A 13,880-nucleotide genomic window follows, 5' to 3' on the forward strand; every position below is an offset into this window, starting at 1 on the left:
CCTAACGTGACCTCAAAATGAACTTTTAAAAAAGCATGAAAAAAGCATGCTACTTGTCGCTTTTACCGACTGAATGACTCTTATTCTGTACTCCACTGCACTGTAGCTCCTTCTACTGAGACAGAATGTATTGATGAGGCCTCTCATGACTTGTATGAGTCTGTCAGTGCGGTGTACAACATCCTGTGTGACAGACCACCGATAACACAACTAGATACAGCAGGAAAGTGCAACTTCTAGATATTAAATCAGGTTTATGTCCATGCACACACCGGCACGGACATATGCAACGACACCAGATTCAGACGTTTGTATACTGTTTTTTTTTTATTCCAAATACCTTTGTGTGTCTATATATTTAACATCAGACGACTACGCCCCTCTTACAGTACCCCACACTTCAACAGTAGTAATAATAACAATATAATCGTAATAATATACATTTGTCGTCATTTCCTTAATAATCAATTTAGCACTGGTATAGAAATCTGAGGGAAAATGAGAAAGAAAGAGCATTAAATATGACAAAATGCACTTCGACACCATTCTTTCGTCTGTATGCACTCACACACACACATACACACGTATGACCCCCATATGAATCACAGAAAACACATTAACACAGGTTTCCTATTACCATTGGCCAGACAGGACTGTGCATTACGGAGACACCTGAAACCCCACCTCTTTAAGGAATACCTAGGATAGGATAAGTAATCCCCCCCCCCCCCCCTTTAAGATTTAGATGCACTATTGTAAAGTGACTGTTCCACTGGATGTCATAAGGTGAATGCACCAATTTGTAAGTCGCTCTGGATAAGAGCGTCTGCTAAATGACTTAAATGTAAATGTAATGTAAATGTTCTCCTGTTCTGCTTTGTACGTATGTAATCATCGTTTTGTCTCATTTGTCATTCCTTGTGCTGAGTTTTGGTATTCTCCTTTTCTCTTGCTATTTATATCCAGTTTATTCAATTCTGATCTGTTTGAAGGATTCACAACGTACCGTGTTGTTTAACTGTGCTCTGTAGCTCTGTTGCGTTGTCATTTGATGGGGCTGTGATACACTAACTCTGTGTTTAAAACTCTGTGGCAAAACTGGCTTGTTGATCAGTGGAAGGCAAGGCCACACTCTGCTACTCTGACAAGCAAACATGGACTGTAATATTGAGTCCTGTGATCTGGGTGTACTGTCAGAATGTGTTTTAGAGAAGGCCTCTTTTAGACTATTGACCTTTGAACTTCGTTCCCGGGCTTGTGACTGGTGGGAAAGATACCTCATTTACGCACGAATGGTCATGATCTCCACATTGGCTTTCGTAAGGATCTTTAATGACAGACCAAAAACACGAGTCAATAACTAAACAGTGACCAAGAAACCAATGACAACAATAAAAAGATATTCGAAAGAAAGAAAGAAAGATAGAAAATAAATTAGGCGAGTTAGACTCTGACAGAAAGCAAATCGAAAACACAAATTCCAAAGTTCAAGCTCTTCCAGCTGCTCTGGGGGAAAAAATATGCATCTTCTTGGCGAGAACCGACTTCTTTAAACGCAAGAGTTTCTGTGTGTTTGAAGTCTCTATGGTCCCCTGAATCTCTCCAGCGCTTGTTGGATAGGTCAAGTCCTCCCATCAGATCCAAGTGAAAGAGAGAGAGAAGGTCAAAAGCCAAACCAGGCAGCTTGAACACACTTATGCTTACTGTTGCACGGTCACCACATGGTCTCTCACTGCACCGTAAGGGCAGCTAACGCTCATATGTGGTCAAAAGTCATTTCCCACTCCATAGACAGCCTGATCCATTGCTTAGCAGGACTCCTGGTTTAGGAGGACGGCCTTGACTAGGTTGGTGTCTCCGCAAATTCTGCCCTGGAGAATAACCCCCTCAAACAGGTCAGAGTGGTTTGATCCTGCCGTGTCAATGCACTACAAGCTCACAGCCCCTTCCGCTCCTCGTTCCTACGCGTTTCTCTGTTGAACCCTGACATTTGACTTTTAACCCTCGACCCTTGTCACATGTCCGATCCCTCCGTCCCTCCTCAGTCTTGTTTCCCCAGCAGCAGGTCTGTGGTGGGCGCCTTCGCAGGGGGTAAGGGCCGCGGAGGGGGCGTGGGCTTAGGCTTGGGTCTCTTGGGGCTCGCTGTGCCACAGCCGCCCCCCTCGCTGTCGGTGTTGGTGGATGAGGGTGGCGGGGGTGGAGTGAGGCGGGGCAGGGACACGGAAGAGTGTGGGCCGAGGTGGGGCGGGATGCGTGAGAAGGACGATGCTGACCTCAGGCTCTGGATGCGCCGACACTCCTGGCAGATCCGCACATGGGCACAGCTCCGGGAGGGTGGCGCCGTGGCAGCCTCGGGCGGGGGAGGGGGTGTCGTGGTATTGGCACCCAGTGGGTCCTCCAGGAGGCGCTGTGGCCCCGGACCCATGTCTGAGGGCCCTCCCCCTACGGCCCCACACCCCCCTCCTGCTGCTCCCCCTCCGCCAGTCAGGTGGCCCGAGCTGCTGTACAGCTTGCCGTTGCTGAGGCGCATCTCGCGGACTAGGCGGATGGGTCTCGGGACACCCAGCTGGAGGCGGGTGGGGTGGCGCAAGACACCGCCAGTGCTGGCCAAGGGACGCCGCCGCCGAGAGCGTGAGCTCTTCTTACAGGAGATGGCGTTGCGGAACTCAGTCAGCATCTCCTGACACACTGACACCTAGGCGAGAGAGAAGAGGAAGATGGAGCGAGAGAGGGATGGAGAGAGAACGACAGAGAGAGGGAGAGGCAGGATAGGGAGATAAAGAGAGAAGGGGATGATCGTGTGAATGTGTGGGAGAAGGACAGAGGAAAATCTTCCGAGGTTTACTAAACTTGTTGCGTTGTTCAAATACGGTGTGACCTCTGGGCAATGGAAATATGACAAATAAGTAGCTACCTCCAGTGACACTGACACACATTCAAAAGGATCTCACATACAGAACGAAGCTAAAGACGGAGCGACAACGGAGACAGGAATCACAAATACAAAGAAAGCAGCAAGCAGAGATAAAGTAGGGGCAAATGAAAGTCACAAACAGCTTTTTACCCAGACGGCAATGAAATAAACAACACAATGGACTAGCGGGAGGAATAACAATGACCAACACAAAACATAGAGACAGAGACAGTGGAGTGAGAGAGAGAGAGAGAGAGAGAGAGAGAGAGAGAGAGAGAGAGAGAGAGAGAGAGAGAGAGAGAGAGAGAGAGAGAGAGAGAGAGAGAGAGAGAGAGAGAGAGACAGAGGAGTGAGAGAGAGACAGAGGAGTGAGAGAGAGTGAGAGAGAGAGAGAGAGACAGAGGAGAGAGAGAGAGAGAGAGAGAGGAGTGAGAGAGAGAGAGAGAGAGAGAGAGGCAGAGACAGACGTGAGAGAGAGAGAGAGAGAACTGAATCACAGACGAGGGAGCGAGAGAGAAATGGAGAGAAACAAAGGACAGAGAAAGGAAAACGCAGACGTCGACCATCACCCTCTGTTTGCTTGCAGCCATTTACACATCAACACGACACCGCCGAAGCACAACACTCACTGCACTACACACCACACGAGAGAGAGAGGGAGAGAGAGAAAGAGAGAGAGCGGGCGGGCTGGAGTTGTGTTGCCATAGTAACCTACTGGAGTGCGTCTGTGGTTTTGGCCTGGGCAGCAGTGAGGGCGTACCTCGTCTGTCTCGGCCGAGCGGCGGGTGGACCACACAAACTCCATGACGGCCACGAACACAGCGATGATGAGGCCGCAGATCAACACCACGAAGATGCCCCCGATGTTCTCCATGCCCAGACCTGTGGAGGAACAGAGGAATTATGTACACAGTTCGAACACACGGACAGAGGGGGAATGGTAGGGCTGTGTGTAAGGACATACACATGCACGACACGCACACAGATATTTGTGATTACCCCGGCACACACATAGGGCACAGAGAAAGCCCAGGACACGATGAAATAGCCTCCACAGGATCATAAGGTCATTTTCACGCTCTCTATACAAAGCCTTAGGGGTGCGAAAAGCTCTGTGAACCTTAAGTGGCCTAATGTTCCTACAGGGAGTGTGTGTGTTGCCAAAGACTTCAGTCACCCAAGTCATGGACCGTTCTCTCTGCTACCGCACGGCAAGCGGTACCGGAGCGTCAAGTCTAGGTCCAAAATGCTCCTTAACAGCTTCTACCCCCAAGCCATAAGACTGCTGAACAATGAATCAAATGGCCACCCAGACGATTTACATTGACCCCCACCCCACTTTGTTTTTACACTGCTGCTACTCGCGGTTATTATCTATACATAGTCACTTTACCCCTAGCCTACATGTACAAATGACCTCGACTAACCAGTACCACCGGTACCCCCTGCATATAGCCTCCTTATTGTTATTTTATTGTGTTACTTTTTTATTACATTTTTTAACTTCAGTTTATTTAGTCAATATTTTCTGAACTCTATTTCTTGAACTGCATTGTTGGTTAAAGGGCTTGTAAGTAAGCATTTCTCGGTAGGGTCTACACCTGTTGTATACGGCGCATGTGACAAATTTGATTTGTTGTGGGTGTGTACAATTCAACAAGCCTGCATTCATTGACTTAATAAGTCAATCAACCACACGAATCCCCTTCAGCTCTTCCTGCTCTATTTCGAAGACAGAATATTCAACACAAAGGTTTTACATGTTTTTATTTATTTTATTGTATTTTTTTATCCTCAAAATGTCTCATAAGAATGCTCTGAGCAAGTACCCTTGTTATGTTGAGTGTATCAAAACAAAGGCTCAAGTCTCCCTGCTTTAACCTCAGGGCACTTATTTATCCCATGGATGACTCAACTGTAGCGAGTGTGTCTGGTTAAAAAGTAGTGCACTATATAGGGATAGAGTGCCATTTGGGTCGCACATGTGTCTTACTGCGGGGCTGCGAAATATGCAAACCACAAACAACATCTAGCGTGCTATGTCTGGGTCTATATCGTTCAGTCTGTTGCTTGTAGCTATCTAAGCATTTGGAATGGGAGAAGGGTTAGCAGATGTCCCGAAAGGAAACTGCAGAAATGAAAAATGAGAAACACTTCAGAAAAGGGGCAAATACAAAAACCAAATGTGCTTTTGGCAGACAAACACACACACCATGTAGACATTTATATCCCCCTGGTAAAATGCAGTAATCATGACACTAATCAAATAAATCTTCAAAATTTGTTTTGTTCTTAAACCAACACTGTTTTTCTCCTCAGGCATCATTGCATGTGCTATAGAACAGCAGAATATGTACCCCCCCCGAGAGGCTCGTCACCTATGCTTCGTCAACACAACAATAACAGCGGTGGTGGGGCGGACAGTGACTCAGTTTTCCCCTACTGCGGAATCCATCTTTAAGGATGAGGCATAATAAACCCAACACACATTCACACACCACAAACACACACACACATCTAACGCAATGTCATTTCCAGCTGTGAGTCATTGTGATGGGAATAGAATGGACTACACATATCAATTCACTTGTATACCACGATTCTGCGATACTAAAAATACATGGACTTTATGAGTATCTGAGGAACAAGTGCTTGCTACTACGTGAGGAAATGTCAGCAATTGTATTGTGTACAAATGGTATTGTGTACAGTAGTCGTGTGCAATTCTAATGTGACTGCATAGGAGCTGGTTTGGAACAAATGAACATTATCTCAGCGGTTGCTGTATGACGGCTGACGGTTGCTGGGCAGTCGTTACCAAGAACAGGACCTGACGGAGAGCCACTCCTGGATGGAAAGGTTGTGTATTTACTAGCCTAACTTAAGGTATACGATATGCTGGGCTGTGAGGGTGTGTGAGGGTTAGGGTTAGGGTTAGGGTCCTATTTCATTTCCCCACAAGTGTTCCATTCATTTTCAATCCTCTCGGAGTAGGAGTGCTGATCTAGGATCAGCTCCACCCTGTCCATCTAATCTTATTGATTAAGATCAAAAAGGAAAAAGTGATCCCAGATGAGCAGGCCCACATTGAAACGCTTGATATGGAGGGCCCCCCTGATCATTAGTGCTGGTACTTTGCCAGGTCTCCATTGCGAAAGAAGTCTCTTCTGACCTCAATGGGACTTCCTGGTTTAAGTAAAGGTTCAATCAAATAAAAACTACTGGCACAGGTGGTGCTGTACCCACCCTTGGCTCGGTGGTCCTCCTCCTTGGGGCACTGCCCCCCTTCCCACCACCTCCTCTTCAGGATCTCCAGCCTGTTGTTCTCTGCCAGCTGTAACACTCCCAGGGTGATCTCCTCTTTAAACGGCGAGCCTGAGGAAGAGGGGGAGGAGGGAGAGAGATAGAGGGGGGGGGGGGCGGGAGAGAGAGAGGGGGGGGGGCGGGAGAGAGAGAGAGTTACAGAGAGAGGGAGGAAAGGAGAGAGGGGGAGAGAGAGAGAGACAGACGGACAAGGAGGGAGAGAAGGAGTGAAAGAGAGAGGGCGGGAGAGAGAGAGTTACAGAGTGCGGGAGGAAAGGAGAGATGGAGCGAGAGAGAGAGACAGACGGATGGACAAGGAGGGAGAGAAGGAGTGAAAGAGAGAGAGAGAACAATATTACTGTTGCTAATTGTGTATCACCATGTCCTCATTATTGATTTAACTTCCTGTGTCATTGCTTGGCGATTAAAGATAGTGACAAATCGTGTCAATAAAGTTAATTGAATTGAATCGAATCAAGATGGAGGAAGCAAGAGAGGATTGGGAATAGAGAGGGCTTTAAAAAGAGGTAGAGAACGTGGTGATGGAGAAAGAAAATGAGGGAGGGGTGAGTGAGAGGGAGGGAGAGAGAGACATTTATAATTGGGACTCTGCACTACATGTGAGCCAACTGTAACCTTAGAGGTTGGCATCCATGCTGTTGTGCAAATACAACAAACACCAATTATATGTAAGTCAGAGGTTGTAAGTTGTACTGTTAATATTCAGTAATAGGCTAGTTAGCTGGGATGGAATCATCTGTGAACTCCACAGATGGATCTCCACTAACAAAATGTTAAATGTCAAAATGTTCCCCCTGAGATTTTCACTGTGGGACCTCTGTTCCCAAGCGTTCCATCCCAATTCCACCCCCGGCTAATAGGGAAGGCGAAAGAACTCCCACATAGCTGGAGTCGTGTAAATACATACTTCCCCCTTAAAAAACAAGGATCCAAGCCTGTCCTTAAGAAATCTGTCGCTGAGGACCACCTACTTGTGTAACATCAAAGTTGCTGAGGAAGAGGCAACTGTAGCCATGGCGACAGGCTTCTTAAAAGAAAATGTTGGGTGATGAGATGTGAGTTATTTCTGACCTTTGAGCTGGAAGGCAATGTAAAGGCATGCTGATGAAAGAAAGAGGAACCGTATCCCTGGTCAGTCCTTGAGGGAAATGTGATACTGTATGTCTGAGGCCTACTTTGATGTTTTGAAATTCTGGGAATTCTTTGGGGGAAAATGTCCCGAGGCTGTAATACATAGCCAGGAATCCATCTAAACCAGGTGGGTTTGATGTTAAAGTGGGCCTCCAGTAAGAACATGCAAGTTTACATTTAGGTTTATCATCAAAATAAAATGAGAGAAGTGTAATAACATGATAAGTTCCAGGGAAATGACACCAAATAAGAATAGAGCTCTTAGCGGTTATGGTGTGAAACCGTGACTCTTGGTGTCCAGCATGCCTCCTAACCCATCCTTCTCTCCTTCCCTCATTCTCTCTCCTCCACCCTCTCCAACACTCACTCAGTGGCATTTTGATGGCAGTCCTCACTCCTTCTCCACCCCCCCCCCCCCCCCACACTCCCTCTCCACTCACCCAGGGGCATGCCGATGCCATAGCCCTTGGTGTCGAGAAGACCACCTATTTGGGTGAGATTACAGTTGAGGCGGCGGTGGTACTTGTTCATGGTGCTCTCCAGCAGGAAGGCGTATTTGGAGTTGACCACGCGGGCGATGCCCTCCTCCGTGCTCTTCACAAATACACTGGGCTGCTTGGAGTGCATGTAGTTCCACATGCGCTGGTACGTCTGGTAGCGCGAGTTCTGTTGATGGGTGTGTTGAAGGTTGTCATGGCAAGACAAGAAGGGTTTTGAACTTTTTGTGATACCCCCAACACATACACATGAACCCCCATCCCCTCTCTCTCACACACACACACGCACACACCCCTGCACCAGTGGCATAGCGCAGCTTAGAATGGACCCCCCCGTCTGAGCAAGGCCCCAACCACATTTTTTTGTTGCAGTTTTATAGCTAATCTCAAGCCATTTTACACATTTTTCCTTGAAGCTGAGAGAAAAGGTAGCTGTTTTAAAGCTAATTTCCTGCAATTCTACACATATTGCAATGAGCCTTTTTCATATTTAAAGCAGATTTCCTGCTATTCTAAACATACTTATGATCTGTTCACATGTCCTGCACCCCCCCCCACACACACAGCATACAATCCCTACCATGAAGAACGTCATGGTGGAGCCTCCTTGGATGGTACCATACTGGATGTTTGTCTGGTCAGCCAGGTCGTCAGGAGACTCGATGGGCACCTCCATCCTCTGAACAGTGAGGAAGGCTGCCAGGTTGGCCGTGTAGGAGGAGATGATGATAAGAGTGAACGCCCACCTGGGATGGAGAGACAGGGGACAGGCATATTACCACGGGTTACACTATGGCAAAGTTAAGCCTAGCCTAGTCCTGGACTAAAAAAAGATACCTATAGGTGTCACGTTCTGACAATAGTTCTGTTATTTTAGTCTTTGTTTTAGTATGGTCAGGGCGTGAGTTGGGGTGGGCAGTCTGTTGGTTTTTGTGTTCGGCCTAGTATGGTTTTCAATCAGAGGCGGGTGTCGTTAGTTGTCTCTGATTGAGAATCATACTTAGGTAGCCTGGGTTTCACTTTTGGTTTGTGGGTGTTTGTTTCCATGTGATTGTTTGGGCCACACGGTACTGTTTCGGTTTACATTTTGTACACATCGTTTATTGTTTCGTATTTCAGTGTTCAGTTCGTTTCAATTAAATATCATCATGAAGACTTACCACGCTGCGCTTTGGTCCGATCCTTCTTCCAACGACCAAAACCCTTACAGAAACACCCACCACAAAAGGACCAAGCAGCGTGGTAACGGGCAGCAGTAGGAGCAGCGATGTCAGGACTCCTGGACATGGGACGACGTTTTGGACTGCAAGGGTTGCTACACATGGGAGGAGATCCTGGCTGGAAGGGATCGCCTCCCATGGGAACAGGTGGAGGCAGCTAGGTGAGCAGAGGCAGCCGGAGAGAGGAGCCAGCGATACGAGGGAACACTGGCCTGGCTACGGGGAGCATTCAACCAGGGGAGGTTGAGCAGGCTTGGTGCTCAAGAGCTCCAGTGCGCCTGCATGGTCCGGTCTATCCGGTGCCACCTCCACACACCAGCCCTCCGGGGGCAGCCCCCCGCACCAGGCTGTCTCTCCGTCTTCCCCCGACAGGTGCTCCCGCCTGTCCAGCGCTGCCAGAGCTTTTCTCCTGCCCAGCGCCGCCAGTCTCCCGTCTGTCCTGAGCCGCCAGAGTCTCCCGTCTGTCCTGAGCCGCCAGAGTCTCCCGTCTGTCCTGAGCCGCCAGAGCCGCCAGCCAGCCAGGAGCCGCCAGAGCCGCCAGCCAGCCAGGAGCCGCCATCCAGCCAGGAGCCGCCAGAGCCGTCAGCCAGCCAGGAGCCGCCAGAGTCTCCCGCCTGTCCGGATACCGCGGACAGACTCTCACCCAGACCCTCCCCTATAGGTTCAGGTTTTGCGGCCAGAGTCCGCACCTTTGGGTTGGGGGAGGGTGTGGGGGGATATGGGGGTACTGTCATGTTCTGACCATAGTTCTGTTATTTTATTCTTTGTTTTAGTATGGGCAGGGCGTGAGTTGGGGTGGGCAATCTGTTTGTTTTCTATGTTGGTTTTTGTGTTCGGCCTAGTATGGTTCTCAATCAGAGGCAGGTGTCGTTAGTTGTCTCTGATTGAGAATCATACTTAGGTAGCCTGGGTTTCACTTTTGGTTTGTGGGTGTTTGTTTCTGTGTGAGTTTTTGGGCCACACGGTACTGTTTCGGTTTTCATTTTGTTCACATCATTTATTGTTTTGTATTTCAGTGTTCAGTTCATTTCAATTAAATATCATCATGAAGACTTACCACGCTGCGCTTTGGTCCGATCCTTCTTCCACCGACGACAACCCTTACAATAAGATCTTAGTTGTTGTCAAGAATATGGTGGCAGAATTATGGTACCTTTCCCAAAATGCCATTTTCTTTCCAAAAATCCTGGTTGCATTTCCTGCTTTTTCACTAGTTATTCCTTCCTGATTCTTGGAATCATCCACCCAGGATTTCAGGGAAATGTGGGTAAGTTACCAGAACCCTAGTTCAGAAACTGGCTTCATTTGTGTCCTGGAGACCATATCATTTTATTACACCTCAAAGTTCTGCTCTTTTTCTGAATCCTTGTGAAGGTCAAAATGACAAATTGTTGAACTCTTCCCATTCACAGAACACTGTTGCACTGATATAATGAAACGTTTGTTGATCATCTGAGCATCTACATAGTTTTCCAAAAAAGTAACTTATTGCACTACTTTACCCTTTAGGTTGAACCCAGTTTTATTCTGAGCAGTGCATTGCAGTATCAAGACAATTCAGAGTTAACGGAGCTAACAAACTAGAGTGAGAAGTGGGTGAGGTTGCGTGTAATACTGCGGCACAATATAATTCCCATCAGTATATGACTGCCATCTGCTTGATCTGATGAACAGTAGCTTTGAGACAAGAGTAAAGTGGAGGAAGAGCGGAGGAAGAAATATAGAGATTGATACTGTAGATAGACACACACACACGCCCCCCCCCCAAAAAAAACTACCACACTCACCAGACCCCGGAGACGCAGCGCGTGGACAGGGCACGGGGCATAATCTCAGAGCCCTGCTGCATGAAGCCTCCCACGGGGAACCACAGGCTGTTACCCAGGGTGTACTGGTTCTCCAGCATGTCCTTTCGCCCCATAGGACACGGGTGGGAGTTGTACCACTCATACGGACTCAACCTGGGAGGTGGACAGTGAGAGAGGTGGACTATGAGCTTCGACACGTGATTTATGTCTTCAACACATGATTCACACATACTAGCATCGTGTCTTAATGAGTGGAAAAAAAGATCCCCAAAATTGCATTTCGCTTCTCTCTATTAGATAAGTAGATGAGGGAAAGAAGACTTGTATAAACCTCTGGTCCCAGATCTGTTTGTGCTGCATAGCCACCAGATATAGGACCACCAGGCTACTCTAACCAGTGTATATGCAGGTTGAGGTGTCCCCCAGCCCACTAGGTGGCGTAGTTAGCTACCTGGCGGCTAGGAAGAGCACACAGCTGACAGCCAGGTAGGCCAGCAGCATGAAGAGCCACACGGCTGGAGAGAACGGGTCCAGGAAGGAGAAATAACCTGGCTTCCGTCCCTGATTGGAGGACGAGGACAAAGTTAGTGTTAACGGCGATCGATAGCGGACGGTGCAGTTCAGATTTCAAACACAATGGGGCAGAGTATTGGCATTGATTGCGTCACAGACGGGGCAATGTGAGTACAAGGTCGTATTCATTAGGACTCAACAGAGCAAAAGGTTTTGCAGCAGAAAAATGGCAATAAGTTGTTTCAGTCCATTTTCTTCAATTTGGTACCTAATGAATACGACCCACGACAGCTTGAGTAATTACATTGATAATGGAATGTATTAGGCTACAGAGTAATGTGGTTTGTTTTGTTTGTTGTCCATATGTGATAATTGCTTTTTGGATGAACCCGGTTGGGGGTGACACTTTATCAGCAGACGTTAAAATACTCATCATGATCATAGTTTGAATACATCCTTATTCATAAATTGTATATGATTACGTGTCCTCATAAGAAATGATTGATACATGCAATGTACTCGCCTAGGGGACTAAATACATCCACGTCTGATAGACATTTTGCTAATGCTTAACAAACCATTTTATCACGGTCTATCAACAGTTTATAGGCACATAAATAAAGTGTTAGCCGAGGTAGTAACAACAATGTATAAAACAGTGTACATTCCACTGCACCCCTGGTCCAGCTGGAGGCTTTCCATTGCTTTCCATTGCTTTCCATTGCTTTCCATTGCTTTCCATTGCTTTTTTCATAGCTAGGAATGACACTCAGGACATGGCAAGAGCCGTGACAACTCTCACAGTGGAAAAGCACCAACGTAGTACAGCACACATAATCTGTACTCAGTGCAGAACCAATGGCATATATTATTATTATTATTATTATTATAACTTAAATGGACTGGTCTCCGTGGTCATCTTACCAAATGGACTCTGTACAGGATGCTGATGCCCAGGGACATGAAGGGTTTGGAGAAATCTATGACCTTCTCCCTCTCTGAGGTGATGGTGAACCCAGCTACCGCCAAGTCTGCTTTCTGTAGGAGAGAGGGATGGTGAGGGGGGTTGGGGGGGGGGTAGAGGGACAGAGAGAGAGAGACAGAGAAAGAAAGTGCGAGAGAGAGAGAGATAAGGAGAGAGAGGGAAGGGAGAGAGAGCGAAGGGAGAGAGAGAGAAAAGACAACAGAGCGAGATAAAAATATTGAGGGAGAGAGATATAAGACAGAGGGGAGTCGAAGAGAGAGCAGAGAGATGGAGAGAGATATAAGATAGAGGGGAGTCGAAGAGAGAGCAGAGAGATGGAGAGAGATATAAGACAGAGGGGAGTCGAAGAGAGAGCAGAGAGATGGAGAGAGATATAAGACAGAGGGGAGTCGAAGAGAGAGCAGAGAGATGGAGAGAGATATAAGACAGAGGGGAGTCGAAGAGAGAGCAGAGAGATGGAGAGAGATATAAGACAGAGGGGAGTCGAAGAGAGAGCAGAGAGATGGAGAGAGATATAAGACAGAGGGGAGTCGAAGAGAGAGCAGAGAGATGGAGAGAGATATAAGACAGAGGGGAGTCGAAGAGAGAGAAGAGAGATGGAGAGAGATATAAGACAGAGGGGAGTCGAAGAGAGAGCAGAGAGATGGAGAGAGATATAAAACAGAGGGGAGTCGAAGAGAGAGAAGAGAGATGGAGAGAGATATATAAAAACATGTAAAAGGATGTTATCGAGGAGGACTTGAAAGCAGTCTTGACATGTAGGAAAGCAGGAGGGGAAGAGTCTTCAAGAGGGAGGTCTAGAGGAAGTAGAGGGGCGGGAAACACCATAGAGGGCATAGTCATCATAGAGTGCATGGCTGCTCCAACACAAACAAGACCCCAGACACCTCTCAGTTCCTTAACTACAGCTTAATTGATTAACGAGGACAGACTCGTTAACGAGTTTCACCCTCTTTCATCATGCCGTATCAGAGAGGGAGAGAAGGGGGTGGGTTAGTGTGTTATTCAATGAACTGTTTAGGCAATGCTAGTTTGTGTGTGTGTGTGTGTGTGTGTGTGTGTGTGTGTGTGTGTGTGTGTGTGTGTGTGTGTGTGTGTGTGTGTGTGTGTGTGTGTGTGTGTGTGTGTGTGTGTGTGTGTGTGTGTGTGTGTGTGTGTGTGTGTGTGTGTGTGTGTGTGTGCTTACTGCACAAGTATGCATATTTAAAAAAATCTAGTGAGTGTATATTTTCATGGAATTTACATAACTTTGTGTGTGAGGGCTCACTCTGCATATCCATTCGTGTGTGTCTCTCCGTGTGTGCCACCAAGAGCGTGTTCACTCCACATGAGCGCATGTGTGTGCACTTAGAGTGTGTACACTCTTAGAAAGAAAAGTGCTATCTAGAACCCAAAAGGTTCCATAGGAGAACCCCTCTGAAGAACCATTGTTGGTTCCATGTAAAAACCCTTTCCACAGAGGATTCTACATGGAACACAAAATTATTC

At 47.3% G+C, this 13,880-nt stretch overlaps 1 protein-coding gene across 12 annotated transcripts in view; it reads right to left on the reverse strand.

Annotated features, from left to right (window-relative positions):
- Positions 1-314: 314 nt before the first annotated feature.
- LOC124012537 (glutamate receptor ionotropic, kainate 5-like) overlaps positions 315-13,880 on the reverse strand; it is a 151,509-nt gene continuing 137,943 nt past the window's right edge. For 10 of the 12 annotated variants that reach the window (XM_046326277.1, XM_046326282.1, XM_046326275.1 and 7 more), the window contains 8 exons: positions 12,332-12,445; positions 11,346-11,455; positions 10,874-11,047; positions 8,447-8,612; positions 7,810-8,035; positions 6,161-6,289; positions 3,630-3,796; positions 315-2,695 (listed from right to left, as the gene is read on the reverse strand). In XM_046326277.1, the coding sequence (XP_046182233.1) occupies positions 2,042-2,695; positions 3,630-3,796; positions 6,161-6,289; positions 7,810-8,035; positions 8,447-8,612; positions 10,874-11,047; positions 11,346-11,455; positions 12,332-12,445 (1,740 nt within the window). In that variant the 3' untranslated portion in view covers positions 315-2,041. The remainder of the gene's footprint in view (positions 2,696-3,629; positions 3,797-6,160; positions 6,290-7,809; positions 8,036-8,446; positions 8,613-10,873; positions 11,048-11,345; positions 11,456-12,331; positions 12,446-13,880) is intronic. The other 2 variants (XM_046326283.1, XM_046326281.1) reach the window with 1 other exon arrangement.

This window comes from Oncorhynchus gorbuscha, linkage group LG24 (assembly GCF_021184085.1).
Source record: "Oncorhynchus gorbuscha isolate QuinsamMale2020 ecotype Even-year linkage group LG24, OgorEven_v1.0, whole genome shotgun sequence".
Classification (NCBI taxonomy): Eukaryota; Metazoa; Chordata; class Actinopteri; order Salmoniformes; family Salmonidae; genus Oncorhynchus; species Oncorhynchus gorbuscha.